Here is a 21,968-nt window from a genome sequence, read left to right on the forward strand (position 1 = left end):
GTCATCGCCAAGGATTTCCACAAGAAGCATTTAAAAAATGTTTTGGAAGGAAAGTCACCTTTTTAATAGCCAAAGAGGTACCTCTCTCTGGCACACAGCTCTGTGCACAGCCTGTTTCTCAACCTTTGGAAATCCTTTAACAGTTTATGGAAGGCCACCCTTTAAACCAATCCAACAGCTCCTTTCTCCATAACCTGATTTTAGAGGTGTTTCATTATCTCTAATTACTCGGGGTAAACGGTGATTACTCAATGTTTTAATCATCAGTTTGGGGCAGCAGTTACTCTAAACTCAGGGAAGCCCAGACTCCCATGGGTACCTGGGGAAGGTCCCGCGACTAGTCGGTGCATGCTTTCTAGGACCTCCGCACGTGGTCCCCAGGTGAGCCGGCCGCTTCCCAGAGCCGCAGGGGCGGCGAACCCCGCGCCGCCCGGGCTTCCGGGACCCGGGCCTGCGCCGCGCGGCCGGCGGCGGGGCGCGGGGATGTGGGCGGGGCTCCCGGCGCAGGAGGGCGGCGGGCGGAGGAGGGAAGAAGGGAGGGGCTGCGGGCAGGGGAGGAGGGAGGGAGGGGGAGCGGGAAAGGGGAGGAAAGAGAAGATGCGGGAGGGCCGAGCGGCAGACGGGGCGGGCAGCGGCGCGGAGCCCGGCCCGGGAGCTCGGTGAGTGTGGCGCGCGACCCGAGGGACCGGAGCCCGAGCCGCCGCCGCCGCGGGCTCAGACCCGGCCTCCGTCCCCGATGGGATTCCCGTGCGCGCCGTCCCGAGCCTGCAGCGCCCCGGCCCTCGGCCCTCGCCTAAGCTCCGCGCAGCCGTTCAGAGGTCCCCGGGAGCTGCTGCCGGCGAGCCCGCTACTGCAGGGACCTATGGTGAGCAAGGCGCCCGGCGAGGGGCGTCGGGCAGAAGGCGCCGAGGCGCGTCCTGGGTGGGGGGGGGGGGGCGGTAGGGAAGCGTGGGGTTCAGGCGGTGGTCGCGGCAAAAGTTCCCCCCTCCCCCCTCCCGCAAACGGCGGTGTTGGAGGTAGGGATGCTGGCGCTGAAAGGCACCACTGCCTCTAGAAGGCCACTTTCGCCGTCCCGCGACGCCGGCTGTTTTCACCTGGAGGAGGTTTGGGGCGGGAGAGGAGGGAAGGAGAGATGCCTTAAGTTGGGGGTCGTCGGAAAGGCTGAGGGGTCTCGAGCGGAACACGATGCGGGGAGATGGGCGTTTGCGATCCCTGGACGGGAAGGGCAGGGAGAGAAAGGAGTGTCGGCTCTGAGGGCGGGGGAGAGCGAGGGACGGCCAGGTGGAGGGAGGACACCTGCCCAGGGCCGGTGCTGCGGCGCCGAGGGCAGCTCTGCTGCCGGGAGCGAGCGCACCTCGAGAGGGGCTGCGCTGGAGGGAGTGTCACCCGACGCGGCCCCCGCCGGCGGACGCCCCGGAGAGCTTGCGGACCGCCGCGGCCAGACGCACCTCCCGCACGAGCCTTCCCCGTGCGCTCGCAGCATCCCAGGAGCCTCTCCACGATCATTTCATGGTGTAAGGTCTCGATGGCCGGGATGCCAGGTGCTCCGGGGACAAGTCTTCCTGTGGAGCCACGTCCTATAAGGGAGTTGCGGGCGAGCCTCACCGCGGACACGCGGTTCTTACTGGCTCTTCCCGCCTGGAGCCGACAGGAACGGGGTCCCCCGAAATCTCGGGTCCCTGCGGACCCTTCCCGGCCGGAGTTGGGCCTGCAGCCTCAGATGCCTCCTGGGCACCTCCTAGGTGGATGGATGGTTTGTGAGGCTTTGTGAGACGTGAAAAGCCCCAAAGACAGGGACTTGGTAAACCGAGGTTACCTGGGAACAAACCGGCGTTGGGAGACGACTCAGGCAGGGAAGTGGACAATCGCCCTGAGTTGCATCCACGCCCTCCCCCCAAGAAAAAGTTCAGAGGACGGAAGTTCTTTTCGGCTTTTATCTTTTTTAATTAAAAAATTGGGGGAGAAAGTTATGAATAGAGATGAATACTAATTACTGAACCCGAAATTGAAACACAACCAGCTCTTCCCCAGCCTCTGCGTTTTAGCGCAGCGTGCGCTCCCGCAGCCACCCTAGGATTGTCGGGGGATTCCGGGCGCCGGCCCCTTCCTCTGTCCCTTCGCTCTGCTGGGACCTGCCCCTCTCGGTCTGCTGTTCCCATTTCTGGAACTCCTCCCACAGGGCTTTTTGTTGGTTCCTGGCGTCTCAAATAGAAAAAGAAAAGGAAAACCTCTTTGCCCTCCCCAACCCTTTCGCAGTCAGCTCCAGCGGTGGCGCGGCAGCGGGAAAACCTACAGCCGCTCAAGAAACGGCGCGGCGCTCTCCTGGCGGGGACCGTCGCGCAGGGGCGCCGGTGGCCTCCGCACCCCGGCCGGGTGTCAGGCGGCGCGGGCGGCCGCGGCCCCGAGGGAGGGCTAAGCGCATAATTTTTCACTCCCCTTCCTCAAAGATTTCCCAGGAGTGCCCCCAGGAAGAAACCCTAGTTCGTGGGGGAGAGTAAGGCCGGCACCCTGAGCCCTCAGTCTCTCTGCAGCCACCCAAGGCAGGAACTAGGAACAGCCTCAGGAACAGGAGATGGGGTGCAGTGGGGTTTTGAGCCGGAGTCGCGGGGCTCAGGACCCCGGGGCGGGCCCGCGCTGACGCACATTTGCGCTGGTCAGGTTTTCCGAAAAGGCCCCTGTGCTGAGCGACCCACGCGTCCAGCATCTTCAGTCAGTCAGGACATCCCAGTAATTCCTTGAGCTGTGGGTTGGTAAAATTCCTGAAGAAATATTTGCTGCGACTCTGCAGCTGGTGCAAAGGAGGAAGGGGGTGGGGGGAAGGAAGTGGAGGGGGTGGGGGGGGAGTGGTGGTTTAAAAAATAAGACAAGCTGGAGAGAGTGAGACGCAGACGCAGAGGTCGAGCGCAGGCCGAAAGCTGTTCACGGTTTCTTCGACTCCTGGGAACGTGGTGGGATTTCCTTTCTGCGTCCGGTCGAGAGTTGTAAAACCTCGGCGACATTAAGACCTGAAACTTGTGGTGCGCACTCTCCGCGGCGACGCCTCCTTTTGAGTCCGCCTCCGCCCGGAGCGGCCGGGCCGACCGCTCTCTTAGGGGATTTATGCTTCGCTCGGGGGGGAAGCCGAGGCCGACGCGGTGCGGAGATTCTCCCCGCGAGGGAGCCAGAGAAAACAGCCCAGCGGCCGCTCCCTCCCCGCTTTCCCAGGTCCATCGCCGCCACCACCCCCCCCTCCGGCCCCGTGCGTGACTCGGTCAGCAGCTTTTGGCTGGGAGCTCTAAAGGCTGCCCGGTTCGTCTGAGCACTCGCCGGCGTTCGCCAGGGGGTGACGGGCTGTCGCTGGGAGCAGGATTTGGCCTCGCAGAGACCCTGTGGAGGGAGTGGCGGGGTACGCGCGCGCGTGTGTGTGTCCTCGGCTTTTCTTTCTTAAGTGCCGCCGGGTGGTGAGGCTCTGAGAGGCTGACTCCGCCGCCCCCGCTCCCGGCCCCACTAGAGCCGGGTTCACGCTGAAAGGCGCAGCCCCTGCAGCGCGCCCCAGATCCTGCGGCTTCAGGCCGCTCGGCGCTGGGGCCCAGCCGGACGCACGGGACGGCGCAGGTAGAGGCGAGGACCGTGCCCCGCGCGCGCCGCGCCGGGGTGCCCGCGGCAGGCTGCGCGCACCGCAGCCGGGAGCTCCGCCCGGGCCGCTGGAAGCCGCCGCCGAAGGCTGGGAGGTTGGCCTGCGCCGGGGGGCGGGGCCGCCGTGGGGTGTGAGGGCCCTTTCGCCGCCCGCCGCGGGGAGGGCGGGCTCCTCCGGGCGCGGGGCGGGGCCTCTGCGGTCACGTGACGCCGAGGGGCTGGAAGAAAAACAGAGCCCGTCTGCGCCAGAGTCTCATTATATTCAAATATTCATTTTAGGAGCCATTCCGTAGTGCCATCCAGAGCAACGCACTGCTGCAGCGCCCCTGAGCCTTTCCAGCAAGTTTGTTCCAGACTGGCTGTCAAGAATCATGGACTGTTATTATATGCCTTGTTTTCTGTCAGTGAGTAGACACCTCTTCCTTCCCTTCCCGGGGATTCGTTCTGCCCTCCCCACCCCTGCTCGCCTCGCGTCCCTCCCGTCGGACCCTCCTTCCAGAGCCCACGCTCCGCTTTCTGGCAGGGCTGTCGCTTCCCTCTCGGCCGGGCAGCCGCGGCGCCCTGGGCGTACGGGCTCTGCTCCCAGCGCGGCTCGCGCCCGCGCCCCGATCCGGTGCGTTGCAGGAAAGCGGAGCGAGAGGGGGCTAAAGAGATGAAAAGTCCGCGTCGCATCCCGGGGCTGTACCTTAAGGGCTAGTCACTGCCCCCTCCCCGCTTGGCCGGGGGAGCGCCCGGCGCCCGGGGTCGCGTTCCCAGCTGCTTGTCAGAGCTCGGAGGTCGCTCCCCCGAGCCCCCCCCGCCCCCCCTTCCCTGGGAGTGAGCGAGCGGGCACGCTCCGAGGCTCTTTGCTGGGCATTGCAACCCCATCAGCCGCAGTAAAATAAACCGTCCGGCCACTTTGTCAGCTCCCAGACCACGTTCTCGGCCTCGGCCTCTGCACCCCACCGTCCGTCCGGTGCCTTGGCCCTGCCCCTGCTCCCCCGCTCTGCCTCCCCGCCGCTCGGAACCAGCTGGAAGTTGTGGAAGTCGGGCTGGGCGGGCGGAGGAAGGGGGTGGGGTGGGGGAAGAGGGGGAGCGGCTGCGGTGCCATTTGAATTCTCCCTCCCCCACCCTTTTTTTTTTTTTTTTTTTTATACCCCCTCAATGTTAACTGTTTATCCCTGAAGAAGCCAAGCTGAGATCATGGCTCAGATAGCAGTTGGGACAAAAAAAGATTAACAGGATGGAGGCTATCTGATTTGGGGTTATTTGACTGTAAACAAGTTAGACCAAGTAATTACAGGGCAATTCCTACTTTCAGGCCTCGCATGGCTGCAGCTGGTGGCGGAGGGGGGTGTGTGAGGGAGAAGACGCCAACTCGCTCCTTCTGACCTGCCTCACATCCCGGCCCCTCCATCTCTCGCCCTCGCTGCCTGACGCGGAGACATCTCTGTTCCTCTCTCGTTATTGGTGTTTATTTATTCTTTAACCTTCCACCTCCTCCCCCTCCCCAGAGACACCATGATTCCTGGTAACCGAATGCTGATGGTCGTTTTATTATGCCAAGTCCTGCTAGGAGGCGCGAGCCATGCTAGTTTGATACCTGAGACGGGGAAGAAAAAAGTCGCCGAGATTCAGAGCCACGCGGGAGGACGCCGCTCAGGGCAGAGCCATGAGCTCCTGCGGGACTTCGAGGCGACGCTTCTGCAGATGTTCGGGCTGCGCCGCCGCCCGCAGCCCAGCAAGAGCGCCGTCGTCCCGGATTACATGCGGGATCTCTACCGGCTGCAGTCGGGCGAGGAGGAAGGGGAAGAGCAGGTCCGCGGCGCGCTGGAGTACCCCGAGCGCCCCGCCAGCCGCGCCAACACCGTGAGGAGCTTCCACCACGAAGGTCAGCCGCTGCCGGAGCCTGGGGGGCCGTGCAGGCCCCGGGGACACGGGCTCAGGTTACATCAAAGTCCCAAATCCAGGAGGCTGGGGAGCAGAGCCGCCTACCTCCGAGAATCCCCCGAGCTGTGGCTGACTTTGTTTTTTGGAGACAGAGGGGAGGGGCTGAGGGAAGGGGAATGACACCGCTCAGACGCGGGGCTAGCCCTAGCCCTGTGTGTGTGTGTGTGTTTTGCTATATCAAAGCCTTTTCTGCCAGGTTTTCTGCCCGTGTTTTTTTTTTTTTTTTTTTTTCTTTTTTCAAAGCACCTACTGAATTTAATGTTACAGCTGTGTGTTTGTCAGATTTATTCAATAGGGGCCTTGTAATCCGATCTGAATGTTTCCTAGCGGATGTTTCTTTTCCAAAGTAAATCTGAGTTATTAATCCACCAGCATCATTACTGTGTTGGAATTTATTTTCCCCTCTGTAACATGATCAACAAGGCATGCTCTGTGTTTCCAAGATCGCTGGGGAAATGTTTAGTAACATGCTCGAAAATGGAAGGAGAGGGAGAGGTGGTTGTGTGCATGTTTCCTCCTGCCTCTGCTCTGTTGGCCCCTCTTTTTCTTTACAGCCACTTGTAAAGAAAACTGTGTACACACAAAGCCAAGAGGGCTTTAAAAGGGGAGTCTTGATAGTGGCGGAGTAAGGAGTTGACACATGGAAATTATTAGACATATAAAGGAGGGTGGGAGATACTTTGTCTCTGGTGCTTGCTGAATGCTAGCTGAGTCTCTCTGAGTTTGCTAGCTGCCCCATGTATCTATCTGTTCCTTCAGATTAAAAGACAGGCTGACTTCCCCCAAATAGGCTTCCACTGCATAAGCAGGGTTCATCACTTATCACCCAACTCTTAGCTATTTCTTGATTTTTCAGTCTCTCAGAAAAGTTCATGTGCTTTTTTTTTCTTCTCTCCTTTTTTTCTTTTTCGTTCCCTTCCCAATTGTGCCTAGAACATCTGGAGAACATCCCAGGGACCAGCGAAAACTCCGCTTTTCGTTTCCTCTTTAACCTCAGCAGCATCCCAGAGAATGAGGTGATCTCGTCGGCAGAGCTTCGACTTTTCCGGGAGCAGGTGGACCAGGGCCCTGACTGGGAGCAGGGCTTCCACAGAATAAACATTTATGAGGTTATGAAGCCCCCGGGAGAATTGGTGCCTGGGCACCTCATCACACGACTACTGGACACGAGACTGGTCCACCACAATGTGACACGGTGGGAAACTTTTGATGTGAGCCCTGCGGTCCTTCGCTGGACCCGGGAGAAGCAGCCGAACTATGGGCTGACCATCGAGGTGACTCACCTCCATCAGACACGGACCCACCAGGGCCAGCATGTCAGGATTAGCCGATCGTTACCTCAAGGGAGTGGGGATTGGGCCCAGCTCCGGCCCCTCCTGGTCACCTTTGGCCACGATGGCCGGGGACATGTCTTGACCCGGAGGCGGAGGGCCAAGCGTAGCCCCAAGCATCACCCACAGCGGGCCCGGAAGAAGAATAAGAACTGCCGACGCCACTCACTCTATGTGGACTTCAGTGACGTGGGCTGGAATGACTGGATTGTGGCCCCGCCGGGCTACCAGGCCTTCTACTGCCACGGGGACTGCCCCTTTCCACTGGCTGACCACCTCAACTCAACCAACCATGCCATTGTGCAGACCCTGGTCAACTCTGTCAATTCCAGTATCCCCAAAGCCTGTTGTGTTCCCACTGAACTGAGTGCCATCTCCATGCTGTACCTGGATGAGTATGACAAGGTGGTACTGAAAAATTATCAGGAGATGGTGGTAGAGGGATGTGGTTGCCGCTGAGATCAGCAGTCCTTGGACATACACACATACACACACACACACACACACACACTCCCATCCACTCACCCACACACTACACAGACTGCTTCCTTATAGCTGGACTCTTATCTTTAAAAAAAAAAAAAGAAAGAAAAAAACCTAAACATTCACCTTGACCTTATTTATGACTTTACGTGCAAATGTTTTGACCATATTGATCATATATTTTGACAAAATATATTTATAACTACGTATTAAAAGAAAAAATAAAATGAGTCATTATTTTAAAGGTAAACTATGTTCTTTTCTCTCGAATCCTTTCTCTTTTCCTCCTGTCCCATCTCTTTTGAATGAGGTGGGGTGAGGGCAGAATGGAAGTCTGAGGGTGGTAGCTGGAGGTGGTTAAGTTCTAGGGACAGGAAGTAAACTGATGGTAGAGAGATGGTAATTGCCAGGATGAATTGTTTTCCATTTCTATTTAATGTTAACAAGGACGCAGCATCCTCTCCCATCTGGATGACACATGCCTTGGGAAAACAGTGGGATAAAAGGAGTAGGCCAGATTAAAGACTCAGTTTTGGGCTCCGTGTACATCTTCTGGATTTGCTCACCTGTTAGAGGTGCATCCCAGCTGAGTGTGATGGGTAAGAATCTCAGCTCTTGGGGAAATGATTCCCACCTCTGCTTTTATGATACCCTAGGGTGTCTCCAGATATTATAGGCCTCAATGTTGTGTGTTTCAATCCACAACTAATTTGCATACTCACATATTAACATGTATATATGTGTGTGAGTGTTTTTAACAGGTTTTTTTGAGAAGTGGGTTTTAGCCAATAAAGTAAGTGATGTGCCTTACCTTCAAAATGTTTGGTGACCACTGTTTTAATTTACCACATGGTGGAATTCTCTACCATGTTTTGGCTTCCTTATTTTCTATTCCAACATGAAGGCCTTTGTCGAGCTCAAAATTCCAACAGATTGGACTGGGTGGAGGTTGACAATGGGGTCAGGTACTGATGGGTCAAAATTGCTAAGTAGGCACTGTAGAAGTTCCACTGTGCAGATTCTCTTGAGTCAAAAGCCAACTCTCCTTGTCTCTCTGAGCTGGGCAGAAAGAGAGACAGTTGGATATGATGTTCTGAGCCAGGGTTTCTTCAAGGGGAAAGCTCAAATTTTGGTCAAAGGAAAGATACTAATGTGCCTGAGCCTTCTCTCTGAGTTAAGGGCTGCCAGCAAGGCAGAGAAATGGCTTTCTGAAATGACATGCATATAGTGGCTAAGAGGACCAGAGGAGAGACCTTTGGGTTTTCTTACTTGCCACCAGCAACTAAATTAAGCCCTGGAATTTTCGCCTGCTTAGACTCATTTCTTATGTGTGCATTTTTTTTTTTTCCTGAGAAGCTTTGGATGAGTTGAAAAGCAGTGCCTTTGTACAGCCTGTGTAGGGTGGGCTGACAGAGGTGCCTTATTGTGAGGGTGGAGGGGGGTGGTGGTGATGTGTGTGCATTCATGGACACACACTCTTCCATGTGCTCTTGGGGATGGGCTGTGTGAAGCAGGATTCATTTTTGTTTTTAATTACTGAAGTTCTACAATCCTCCAAAAGGAGCAGCTTAGTGGAAACCAATAAAAATAGAAGTAGAACAGTTGCCAAAGCCCCAGCTCCCTGGAGAGCGCAGGTGGAGAGAGGAGATCAGAGCCCCAGGCAAAGGCAGCAAGACTCCACAGTTCCTCCAAAACTCCCTGCAAAGAGAGGTGCTCCCCCCTCCACTAGCCCCCCAGGTCGCTGCCCCTTTGATTAATGGTATGGAGGTCGAATAAATCATTTAGGGGAAGCCCATTATGGGTTCCCCTCAGGCGGCCTCGTTTTGTTTTGCCCCATTTCCAGCAACTTTCTGAAATGTCCGTGTCATTGGAAAGGAACCCGCAGATCTCTAGCACTTGGACAAGTGATCGCAGGGCGAGTCCTGAGCCCAGTGGCTGCCTGGCTCAGGTCACTTTCTAGCAACTACCCTCCCCCCAACCCCACCCCCCTTCTTCTACTGGCTTATTTTCAGGAATGGATAATGTTGTTTATTTGTTCAGCCAAATATTTGGTCTGGGGAATTTACCGTGAAATTCTGTGAATTGCATATACCTAGTTAACAAAATAGTCCTAATGCCACAATGTTAGCATGAAAAACAAGGAGCTATGGCCAGCGTTAACTCTTTAAATTCTGTCTGAGGGCACAGTCCTGAGACCTGGGGAGATAAGGAACTGAGTATGTGTAGAGATGGTTTAATTTAGGTTTCAGTCCCCTCGGCGTTGCTTTTGGATCTAGCCTGCCCGTCCCCCCTCCATCTCTTTATCGCCCCCCCCAATAATGTTCCCATTAAAGAAAGGTAGGGAGGGAGAGTCGCTCTTGAGGTGTCCAGCAAAGTCGTAAGCACGTCAGAGGAGCTGTTCGGTCGATCCCTGCTCAACCCTTAACCTGGAACCGGCTTCCCAGGAGCTTCAGAAAAAATTTAAAAGTTGGGGGTGGGGGGCGGAACGCATCGCATATTCCCGGGCTTTCGTTGCATAATTCGCTCGGAACCTGCCAGGTGACCTGCTGACTTTGTTTTCCGTCTTGACTGAGCTGCACCCCACCACCCGCTTGCCGCGGGGCAGCGCCCCACTGCGAGGGCGCAGGGCAGCGGCGGCGCGGGCGGACCCCAATAATCGCCCGGCCTTGGCCCGGCCTCGGGAGCCGCCGCCGGCCCCGCCCCGCCCCGCCCCGCCCCGCCCCGCCCGCGCCTGGAGCTCGCGGGCTCCGCGGGGGCGCCAGGGGGCGTCCTACCCGCCGGGGACTGCGCGGCGCACCTGGCGGCCGTGCGGGAGCCGCGCCGCGGGAGGGCCCCCGCACCCCCTCCTCAGCCCAGCGGCGGGTTTCAGGCCCCCCGCCCCCCGGAGCTGCCCGCGCGTCCCGCTCGCCCGCGCTCGGGGAGCCGGCTCAGGTGAAGCCGCGCGAAGACCGACGGACCTGATTCGCGCGCCCGCGTCCCGAGGGCCCGCGCTCGGCGCGGCGCAGGTGAACCGGGGCCAGGCCGCGCGGGGCCGGGGGGCTGCAGGGGTGTCCGAGGCGTCGATACCTGTGGGGGTTTTCTGTTGGAGGGGCGGAGAGCAGGAGCTCGGGAGCCAGGCTCTCCTTGCACGCACAGAGCTCCCAGGGGGGCCGCATCTTGGAGCGCCTGATGGGGTCCCAGCGAGTGGGAACAGACTCATGGACGTGCCTCAGCCTCCCCCGGGGCGCACAGAGCCCGGGCTGGGGCTGAACTGCCACCGCTGCGTCCCTTTGGGGGAGGGAGGGAGGGAGTGGAAGAGGTGTGCTTGAATGGAGTTGGCCGATTTCTTTCAGAAGTGAGATGCCAAGCCCATAATTTCTCGACAGCACCTCAGCTGACCTCCTTTGGGCCTGCTGCCCAAGGACTCCCAGTGCCCACACCCTCCACCCGCCACCTAAAGCCCGGGGCTCAGAATGGGGATCCCTGAGGTGACCTGAGGTCAGTCGAGCTGAGGCCCAAGTCTCCAAGCTGAGGCCCAAGTCTCCAAGCTGCCCTTGTGCTTCCACACAAAGCAAATTGTATATACAGTACACGCCCACTCGCTTGTTTTAAAGTGCAAAGAACAATGCGTGCAAAAGCAACGCTGATGACCTTACACTGCCAGGGAGCCAGAAAGTTAGCACTGTCCCCTGGAGGGGTTTAGGGTCACTGGTGGGCTGGCCAGTTAGAATCGAGGCCGGATTATTCAGGTGTACACTGGCACAAATCTGAAAATGTGACTGGAAATAGATTCCGAGTGGTTAGAAATGTGGCCCCAGGGGGACTGCAAGGGTCCCATTTCCCTGTGCTTTCAACACTTAGGGGCAGAATAAATAAACGGGTCACCAATGTGGAAAAGTGCCCGGCTTTAGGGAAAAATTTGGATTGCCCTAATATTTTTATTTTTAAAAAAGCCACCAGGACATTTGGAACACAAATAAAAAAATCAAGGTGTGCAACATTTAGTCAGCTCTAGAAAAAGAAATTAGAATATTTCCTCACCGAGGAAGCCCTTTGAAACAATCATTCCTAGGTCACTTTACTTATGGCATTAACCAAAGCAGGTTCCAGTTGTCTCTGCTTTTGCTCTCTCTTCAAAATATTCTCTAAAAACTCTGAATGAAAATATAAATGTTCAGAACAAACTATTCAGAAAATATAATAGGATAAGATTCAGAAATGTTTACATCAAAAATGTGAAATTTGAGGAAAAGAAGACAAGATGGAACATTAATTGCCTGAGTTATGTAACTAATGAGAATTTCTGAAGTCCAGCTTTCAGTCAGTTTTGCCACATTTTCTGAAGAAAAGATCTCATTGATCTCTCTTGACTTTTTATAACTTGATTCCTGACAAAAATATTTAAAATAACTTGCCCCCTCCTCATCCTAAACTCAAACCTCCAGTCAAGGTGCAAGTAGATTCTAGTTTTGCATAGTCTTATTGTCATTACTTTACGTGTGTGTGTGTGTGTGTGTGTGTGTGTGTGTGTATTTAGTTTTATTCACTGGAGCCCTGGCCAGCAGATAATTTTCTAAAAGATTCAAAGCACACTAATTGAGAGTTTAAAACATTGGATTCTGTCATTTACTCCTGAACTTGTTTCACTGTCCCTCTGGCACCAGAAACTGACTCCGTCCTGCACCCAGTTGCCCATGATTCAGTTGAGAGAATGTATAACTGTGTTCATCTCCAGCTTCATACTCATTGAATTTTAAAATCCGCTCCTTTTGGTTTTGAAGCAGTTTGTTGTTGAGGTAGCGTCCAGGGGAAGAGTCCAAAGACATACACATTAGCAAAGAGAGAGAGAATTTTTGAGTGTACTTCAACTTACATCAGTCTCCTATTGATTATTACGCAGAAATAATGAAGTGCTCCTTTTCAAGAATAAGAGCAGGCATGCTTAAGTCCATATCCACTGTCCCTTGAATTCAAGTAGGATGCAGAAGTAGAAAAATGTGTATCTTTTGAGAACTGACTTATAAACCATCAGCTGGTCAGTGAGAACTATATAACTCAAAGTGTTAACCTCCCCTTCAGAAAGTTCAGACCCGAGTATTAAATATGCAATTGTAATATCTCGTATAAATATTATACAAAATATTTAATAATATTTCAGATAACTATTATAATATTAACATATTTTAAATCTCAGGTGGATGGGTTATACATATGTTAGTGTGGTTTGCCTTCCCTCTTTTGTGAAAGTAGGCAGGATGTAAAACTTAGTTCTCCTCAGGTAGTATAAAGCAGCCTGGCTAAGATATTAGGGTTGTGGGCATCACTTCCAAATTTCAATAAGATTTTTAATGACTTCTTAAATGTTGTGGTCCCGGTATTAAACAGAATGCTCCTTTGTATGCTTTAAGTATCCTAAAAAGTGGGTTACTTGACATCCAGGGCTCAGACACTTTTATATTGGAGCCTGATTTAGTCATCTTGGGAATATGTTTTATCTGGAGAAAGATAACTGTGACCCAGAGAAAGAGATATGCTAAAGATATGCTAAAGATCTCTGTCTCATACTCTCGGAAGCCATTGGTTGAGCAAAGTAATTTAGCACCGAATTTAATATATTTCCCTCATTTTTTTTCTTTTTTTTTTTTTTTCCTTTTGCCCTGACTACTTATACCAGTTTTCTTGGGAACTGAGGGTAATGGCAAAGGGAGCTAGAATGATCTAAATACAGTAATTACCGAATTGAAACCTATTCAAACAGTTAGGTTACCAGGCTCCGAACTGACCTTGATACTTTCAACCTTCAGATTCCAGTAGGTTGGGGTCAAACGCAAATGTCGAGTTGCTGAGTGATTTCCACATGCCTCTTTTGTGTACCTTAACTGGGGCAGACAAAAGATGTTTTTCCAAAGGGACTCACACTTTATGAGGCCTGACCCTCAGAGGAGCAAACTAATCTCAGGCGATTTTAAGGTTTTAGGGCACTAAGAGAACTTTTAGAGCATGGAGAAGTAATTTGTTCAATAGTACCTTAAAAGAGTTAATTTACCTCCAAAAGGTGAGTTCCTCTACCATCCTGAGTCCTGCCCTTCCTTTGAGATCAGGCTTGTTATTTGCATAGCAAAGCATTCCATTTAGCTGGAAAGGAGGGACGGGCACTGTGAACTAGGAAAGTCACTTTTCCCACTGTCTCTCAAAACTCAGCAGTGTGATAAGTGGGTTGGAGCAACCTTTCCCCTCTCCTAAACTCTGAAACTTCAGACTATTTTGCTCACTATCTATCTTGAGATTTCCAGCTTTTCCGGATGAAGAGTGTGTGGGATTTAGCATACAGCTGCTGAGAGGACAGTTCTGCTGGCGTTGTTTGTTTTGGCCAATTAATGTAGACTTGCAGGTGAAAACTCCAGGAAAACAAACAAACTTCACTAAAATGCCCCCTCCTCTTCTTTACAGACATTGCATTTTACTTTTAATGAAACACACACACACACAAATAAATCAGGGAGGAGATATTTAATATATCGATGACACTTGGCATGGGAATTGTACAAATTTATCTTGATATTATGTTTGTCACTTAAGTGGCCATCCTGCTTGTTCTATTTGAACTCATCTATGCATTTAAATCATGGTCTCTGAGGGCCTACACTATATGTAGGTTAATGTTTATTTAATTGTCACTTAGCAATCCTCCAGAACCAGTTCATAATTTGTTTTAACCAAATATGCCCCAGTTTAGAGACTTACCACCATAAATAAAGGGGACTTTTTAGCATTCTGGAAGATTGACCACTCCAAGGCTCTAATTAGCATGGGATCTATTGGTACTTCTTTTAATGTGTCTATTATTTTCTAATTGGGAGATTAGTCGCAGGGATCTGAGGGAAGAAACCAGGCCTTTAATAAGCTCTGTCAATAAGACAGGGCAGTTACAAAAATATAAAAGATTTGCTGCTAGAAGCCAAACTGTGATTTCTGAGTTGAAAACTGTTACATTTTGAGCATTTGTGGGAAAATGTAATTGAAGCCACATCTCCCTAAGATCATTGGTGTTATATGACAAGTCATGGTGACTTTAAGAACAGTACATTTAGGGAAATGTTGTAGAAAGAGAATGACAAGCAGGGCAAAATGATCTGTGGTCACTTCTACAGTGTTTCACCCATTGACAAAGTTTATGGAGGAGCATGGCTCTGGGGAGGGGAGTGTGGCACGGTTGGGGAGAGTCAGGAAGGGGCTTCTATTTTCCCTAGAAATAATTTTCAATGAAAATGTGCTCAGGTTGTACATAATTACATATAAAAACTCAAAATTTCAAACACAAAAGTAAGTATCTACTAAGATAAACATGAATTTATAAGGCATTGATTGCATCCCTAGGGCATTCTTTTAAAAAAAATTTTTTTTAAATCCTCACTTGAGGACATGTTTTTTGTTTATTTGTTTTTATTTTTTTTAAATTGATTTTAGAGAGAAAGAAAGGGAGAGAGAGAAACATTGATGTGAGAGAGAAACATTAATTGGCTGCATCCCATATACTATGCCCTGACCAGGAATCGAACTTGCAACCTAGATATGTGCCCTGACTGGGTATTGAACCTACAACCTTTTGGTGTACAGATGATGCATCAACTAACCGAGTTACTGGGCCAGGGCCCTGGGGTATTCTTTTTTTAAAAAAGATGTGGGTATCTGAATGGATAGAAGCTTGGCCATTAGTGGGAAGATTATGTGTTGATAAAAATGAAAATGCTCCTTAGGTTAATTTAATGCAACACTAATTAAAATCTCCTTTAACATACTTTATGGAACTTGAAAGATATTCAGATGGGTCAATGAATGGAGAATACACTCTCAAATTTTAAGGTAATAATAGTAGACTGGCCTTAGCAGATCTAAAAATATGTTCTAAAATGACAGGTGTAAGAAGCCTTTGTTATTAGGTCATCAGCAAAAAGGAATCACCAGATAGCTTAGGAATAGATTTACAATATTGTTTGAGCTTAACATCTGACAAACTAGGAGCTATATAGGAGGAGATACAGGAATTACTAAGCAATACTACTTGGTTAAATGGATATCCTGCAAAAGTGACTTAATATAGATGTGCATATTATACCAAACTTAAGAAATGTCTAAACATATTAAAGAGTTAACCGTAACTTATTTTTAAGTATGACAAAACCAAATTGCCTATTATCCAACCTGTCAAAGAAACACACGTTGACTACTTAAGAAATTGAGGGTATTCTTAAAGGTAAACTAGGTTTGATAAGTAGACAGTTTTTAAAAAATTACAACAAAATTTAATCAGAATAAGTATATAAGGCCAAACAACAGAGTATGAAATAAAATAAATATTTTCTATAAAATGTATAAATTAGGCTATAATCTAAGGTCCATATGGAGATTTATAATCAAGGTAACTCAACCGATGCTTTAGACCAGAGGTTGGCAATTTTTTTCCACGAAAGGGCCAGATAGTAAGTATTGTAGGCTTTGTAGACCATAGGTCTCTGTCCCAACTACTCAACTGCCATGTGACACGAACGCAGCCATAAAGAATAGTAAACAAGTGCGCACGACTGTGTCCCAATAGAACTTTATTTATGGGCCCTGAAACTTGAATTTCATATGTTATAAAATCTCCTTTAGATTTTTAAAGTCTACATAAATATGTAAACTACTCTTAATTCACAGCTGTATAAAAATAGGTGGCAGACTGTCAACCCCTGCTTTTGGCCAGTGTTCTCCAAAGCATTTTCCTTGAAACAATAGTCTCAAGAACTCCTTTATGGAAAAAGAATGCTGGGACCAAATATATTTGGGAAACCCTGAGAACTGCACCACCCTCTTGGAAATTTACAATGGGCATTCACATCTTAAAGGCTTTGAGAAGTCCCCCTGGGAGAAAGCAGCTTAACTTTGGTTAACCCAGTGATGCTTCAGCTTATTTGACCATGTACCCTCTTTTGTCCCTCAGATCTTTAACCCTGCGCTGTCTTTTGAGTGAGGTGGCCTTTGCCTATCTCTCTGAGGGTACTTCAGGCCTCCCTTCTTAACTACATTCCAGCCACACAGGCCTTCTTTCTGTGGTTTACCCACCACATTGTTCATTCCTGCCTTGGATGTTCTGCCTGCTGTCCCTTCTGCCTAAAAGACTCTTATGCAAAGTCTCCACAAAGCTGTCCTTCTTGTGATTCATTTCCCAGCTCAATGTCTCTCAGTGAGGCCTTCTCTGATGAGCTGCCCTAAAATAGCTCCCTCCTCCCAGAGTGCTCAGCCACGGGATTCAGTCTGTGCTCTTTATTGACTGTTACACGGAACCTTCTGTCTCTGTGTACGTGTGTATGTGTATCATCTCCTCGCAGCAAGGGAAACTCCATGAGAGCCGGAACCTTGCCCCTCTTGTCTTCCTTAGATCATCCTGTCTCTAGAAGTGTCTGCCACACAAAATACATGTGGTTTAATTTCATTCAGAGAGACTGAAAAAGAGAGAGAGAGTAGATGGAGAAGGAGATGGACATGGAGAGGGAGAGGGAGAATTATTTTGCAGATCGCACTTCACAGTTTTGGAAATTTTATCTTGTGCAAAAGAAAATACAAATGGTAAGTTATCACTTGAAAAAGTGCACAATGTCACCAGGAGTCACAATGCAAATTAATACAGTTTAAAGTTTACGTTGCAGCTCAAGGGTTATTCTAAGCAGCTCATGTAATTATACCCATCAATTGCTGATGTTTCTATAAATGGAGCCATTTTTTTTTTTTTTTTCCTGGGCCATACAGGTAACCTGCAGTAAGAACTACAAAATTGTTTATACTTTTTGACACTTTGGGAACACATGTCATAGAAATAATCTGAAGAGGAAAACAGTAATCCCCCTGCCCAATAAATTGATATCAACACTGGTTATAATAGCAGAAGACTGGAAACACTCTTTCTATGGTTGTTAAAAATGACAATAGTGTAAATTACATCAATACCTGGACTTGTGTGTATTGAGCAGTGTTACATGAAAAGAGCAGAACACAAAGTATATGCCCTCTGATGTAAATGTGTACACACCCACTAAACATAGCTGGGCAAGAAACTGCAATAGGGCAAATTAAATCGTATGTTTGTTGCAGTCTCTTCTCTGAAAAGATAAAAAGTTGACAAAAGAAAAGAGATCGGAGCTTGTCTGCACTGAGGAGAGAAAACCGGTTCTACACAGGTTCTAATTTGAGGTCAGAGCGAAGACTTCAATGTCCCGAATTAAAGGTGGCAAAACTCATGCCTTTCAGCTTCTCAAGGTAAGCCTGAGCTCAGTTAACTCACTTGGCTGTGTTCTGCGTCCTTTGAGAAGTAGAAGGTTACTAAGTACTACGAAGTGTTTGTATTAAATAGAGTGCTTTGGCATAAATTACGTGGAAGACACTAGTTCCTACGCTTTGAATTTATTAGCTTTGTTCTGTTGGTTTAAATGGTTCACAAACATCTGTTGAAAACTTTCAAAAGCAAAACCTTTCCCATGCCTGGCGATGCTCAGATTAGCTAAGGGCCAGGAGCCTGGCTGGGATGTAGAGGGTGCTCCGCGGTCCTGTCCAGCCATGAGAGGTCAGTGTGCCGTCTGAGTGCTCTGCAGGCCACGATGTTTGATTTGCTGTGCGAAGGGGCAGTGGTGTGTATGTGAGCTCCATGTACCAGCGCTGGTCGGAGACTGTTATGTAATTATAGCATCCACAGCGTCCGACGCGCCACCAGCCTAGCTAATAGTTTGTACTGGAAAGTGGGCGTCATAAGGATAGTGAGAAATAATTAATGTTTATGAAGACCTGTCCAGATTCATGGGAGAAAAGCTCTGCATAAAAGCCGTGTGTTAATGTGTTTGGGAAAATGATGTCACCCTGCCACCCCCTATTTTTTAAACTGAAAGTTAGAGCTGGTTGGGCAGAAATGTCATTTCAAAGTAAAATTTGTTTTAATTCTGTTGAAAGTTGGGAGCAGATTCTTTTTCTCATCTTATAGGTTAGGTCTGTTTGCAGTTCGGTGGGTATTTTGCTAGCATACAAGGTAAAAGAGTTGGGATTGGGTCAGGCTTAATGTACGTAACATATCAGACCTGTTCTCTTGATTGAAGGAACAGACTCAATTGTCCAGTTCGTTCTATTATTATAGCACCTCTCTATTTGTACAGGTAAGAAAATATAGCCTCCGTACAAAGTAAGAAGTTTACAATCCAGAAATAATTTTCACCAAAGTGTAAAGAACTAGTGCCTAGAAATGTATATTTAAGTTGTTCACAAATAATTTTCATCTTGGTTTAAAAAATTAAAACATGATATAAAAAATGGTTTTTAAGTGCTCTCAGTTGAAATTTGTTTATCACTTTAATGTAGCTAGCTAGTCAATCCTTTGTGTGATTTCTTTTAAAAAGATTATTTGAAGACTGAAGGCAGAAAATAAACATGGTTAATGTAAAGTTGCAAAGTTAAAATTGTGCACAATTTTGTAACAGCTTTGGTTCACCTATATGGCACAGAGTATAGAAACATTTTTTTATTTAGTAGAGTGCCTGTAATTTTAAATGTAACATAACATGAGAATGAATTACTAACTGATGTATACTTATTAACCTGTTTCTAGCTGCCGTATGGAACACAGGTTTAGCACAATTGCTAGCTATTGAGCGGCATTTCCAGTGCTCTAATGAACATTATTAGGCAGACAGGATGGCATCATCATATTTAATTTAGAATAATTGTTTTTTTAATATTTGGGAATGATCCTTCTTTGTAATTAAAGGAGATGCTTAGAATACCCTTAATATTACACTGTAATTTTCTTGTAACAGATGCTTAACTCAGCAGTTTATTCAGTCATAAGTGTTTTATTAGCTAAACACCTTTATTAGTAGACCTGCAAAATAAGGAAACTCACTCAGGTACTGGAGCCCACAGATAGCTAACATTTTAGTGCTGACTTTAATTCTGTTTACATTTGATTTGTGTTACTTGAGAGGTCTTCACACTTTTTCTCAGATGTGCAAATTATTCTCTTCTTTAAGTTGCATTTTCAGTAGAAAAATACTTTGTTAACCTAGGGAAATATGAAGACATTACAAAGAATCTTGGGTGTCATCCATTCATAGTGACTGATTTGGAAAGAGGCAAAGAATACTTTATTTAGAAACTCATTTTATCCTGATTTCACATTGACTAGAACATTAATCTACAATATTTATAATTTCCAAAAGGAAATGATGCTTTTGAGTGCTACCACTGGAGTTCCTCCGGATGGATTAGGCCAGGTTACCCAGGAGGCCTCTGAAGACAAGTGTGGGTATGTGAGGCGTGAAATCAGAACAGCCCAAGGAAGGAAAAGATCAAACCAAGAAGAAAAACTGAAATGTGATTTGATTTGATGAGGAAAGAGAATTCGTAGGAGAAAACTATTTGTTTTTGACCTTAGATTTTACATTTGGTCAACTGTGAGTTGGACACCAGAAGAGAGAATATAAGTAATATGGGGCAGAAAACCTGATGGGCATGAAGAACTTCTGAAGGCTTAGCTAAAGGATCTCTGGTGGTGTCCAGATCTACAGGTCCTGACTAATAACACCTTATGGTCAAGGGAGGATTGGGTCAAGTCACCACGGTGCGTGAAACAAATATTTGGAAGAATTCAGAGTTGCCTGATAAGGTGCCTGAATAAAATAAGAAATGTATTTTTAAAAAGAGAATTAACCAGCCTGCCAATTCAACTTTAATATGTAGAAACACTCAAGTTTATCACGTTGTCTTAATAGAAGCTTTCAGAGAGCAAGTGAAATTTGAACTAGTTCTTAAAGTTTGCAAATTGTGTCCTTTATAAAGTCCCTGACCTGCTGTTCCCCCATGGACTTGGAGGCAGTTTTCCACCAGTGCCCTTGGCTTGCATTGCTTTCCCACATAGGCTTTGTCTCCGGGTTCCTCACGGGACCAAAATAATACTGAATTATTAGGGCAGTCATCGGTGACTGTGCCACGGAGGGAAAGTAACCAGTTTTGTAAGTTGATACCTTGACCTTGCCCCTGAGCAGACAATGATATAACCAACTTAGCTAACTAGTCACAGACCTAAGTAGATGAGCTTGGTTGACTGAGGGGAAGCAATAAATTATGTTTGTATTGACCTTAGTAAACCTTTTAATTCTTTCCCACATGATATAGTTCTCAACAAATTGGGAAAATATGGCCTAGAGTCAGGTAATTGCACAACCGCGGATCCAAGGCCAGGACCTACAGCCTCAGTTTTATGCCTTGGTGGGACTCAGTTTCATCATCTGTAGGGGATGGTGGGACACGTAAACTCCAGGCCATTCCCACCCATGGGCCCAGAGAGGATGCTGACATTGTGTTGCCTACAATGGGGGGGGGGGGGGAGGCGACATGGTCTCCTGCCCCATTAGGGAGGAAGCCCTGCTCCAGGTGTATTTGGGGTCAGGGGCTAAGATGAGGAGGCCCGAAGGTTGCTGTTGCATTTATTCCAGTATCTGGTCTTTCAGAACAAAAAAAATGTACCCAATTTTCTGCTGGTTGCTGTCAACTTGAGTGGAAATCTTCCTGACATGTCCTGGGCTTTTTGTCTCTGCCGGTTAACTAGTAAGTTGCTTCTCTATTTCTTTCTTGATTTCAAAGGGGAATACACTAAAAACTTAAATGGCTTCCCAGTTGCAAAGTTTATATAATTTGTAGAAAAGTGACTCTCTCATTCACTCAATACATAATCCTTGTGACTGCTACCATGTGTCGCCACTGTTCTTGGCAGCGGGCATCTGAGTAAGATTCAGCCTTTGCTGGAAAGGAGCTTCCAGTCTATTCGATACGTAATGGCTGCATTAGTCTGCAAGGGCTGCCATAGCAAACTACCCCAGACTGACTGGCTTAGACAACAGAATTTATTTTCTCACAGTTCTAGAGGCTAGAAGTCCAAGATCAAGGTGTCAGCAGGTTTGGTTTCTTCCGAGGCCCCTCTCCTTTGTGTGCAGGGGCACTGTCTCCGTGTGTTCGCATGTGATCTTTCCTCTGTGCCGGTGCCTCCCTGTGTCTCTTTGTGTGTCCAAATTTCCTCTTCTTACAAGGACACCAGCCAGATTGGATCAGGACCCACCCTAATGGCCTCGTTTAACTCAGTCACCACTTTAAAGGCTCTGTGTCCAAATACAGCCACATTCTGAAGTACTGGGGGTTAAGGCTTCAACATATGAATTTGGGGTGGACACAATTCAACCCATAACAATGACATGATGGTGAGATAAGTGTTAATAAGTATGGAAAGTTTTATGGGAGCTCAGGTGGTGTCTTGGTATTAGGACCAATGTCAACTCTCAATATTATTACTGGAGTCTAAAGCAAGTATCACTATGGCAGTTTATAGGTGGAATTAAGTCTGTGGTCATGATTGGCTAGTATCCTGTTGAAAGAACTCTAAATTTGACTGTTTTTAAGGTGGTACAGACATTTGCCTCTTTTCCACATTTATGATACCTGTTTAGTCTTTACAGGTATTCAAGTTTGCAATCTTTGGCTAAATGCATTAGGAAGAAGAGAAGCATTTTTCCGACCATCCCGTAATTTGCCAAGTCCTCGAGCTCACATGGAATCAGTAAA

General features: G+C 48.5%; 1 protein-coding gene and 1 long non-coding RNA gene across 3 annotated transcripts in view; both read left to right on the forward strand.

The window, feature by feature from the left end:
* Positions 1–771: 771 nt before the first annotated feature.
* BMP4 (bone morphogenetic protein 4) lies at positions 772–7,608 on the forward strand. The gene is made up of 4 exons (XM_087820401.1): positions 772–865; positions 3,895–4,019; positions 5,109–5,485; positions 6,478–7,608. Exons 3-4 carry the CDS (start codon positions 5,116–5,118, stop codon positions 7,332–7,334), a joined length of 1,227 nt encoding a protein of 408 aa, XP_087676527.1. The 5' UTR covers positions 772–865; positions 3,895–4,019; positions 5,109–5,115; the 3' UTR covers positions 7,335–7,608.
* A 2,673-nt stretch (positions 7,609–10,281) lies between these two features.
* Positions 10,282–21,968, forward strand: part of LOC148094082 (uncharacterized) — a 112,089-nt gene continuing 100,402 nt past the window's right edge. The window contains exons 1-3 of one of the 2 annotated variants that reach the window (XR_015714031.1): positions 10,282–10,363; positions 17,466–17,630; positions 20,864–20,960. This is a non-coding gene — a long non-coding RNA (uncharacterized LOC148094082). Of the gene's footprint in view, positions 10,364–17,104; positions 17,631–20,863; positions 20,961–21,968 lie in introns of those variants that run through there. The other variant, XR_015714030.1, reaches the window with a different exon arrangement.

Source organism: Miniopterus natalensis, chromosome 1 (assembly GCF_054644295.1).
Source record: "Miniopterus natalensis isolate mMinNat1 chromosome 1, mMinNat1.hap1, whole genome shotgun sequence".
Lineage (NCBI taxonomy): Eukaryota > Metazoa > Chordata > Mammalia > Chiroptera > Miniopteridae > Miniopterus > Miniopterus natalensis.

Bases quoted from the DNA above. Each gene is read 5' to 3' on its own strand.
- BMP4 (XM_087820401.1), top strand. From the start codon at position 5,116: ATGATTCCTGGTAACCGAATGCTGATGGTCGTTTTATTATGCCAAGTC. The intron at 5,486-6,477 runs GTCAGCCGCTGC...AATTGTGCCTAG, and splicing joins GAGGAGCTTCCACCACGAAG to AACATCTGGAGAACATCCCA.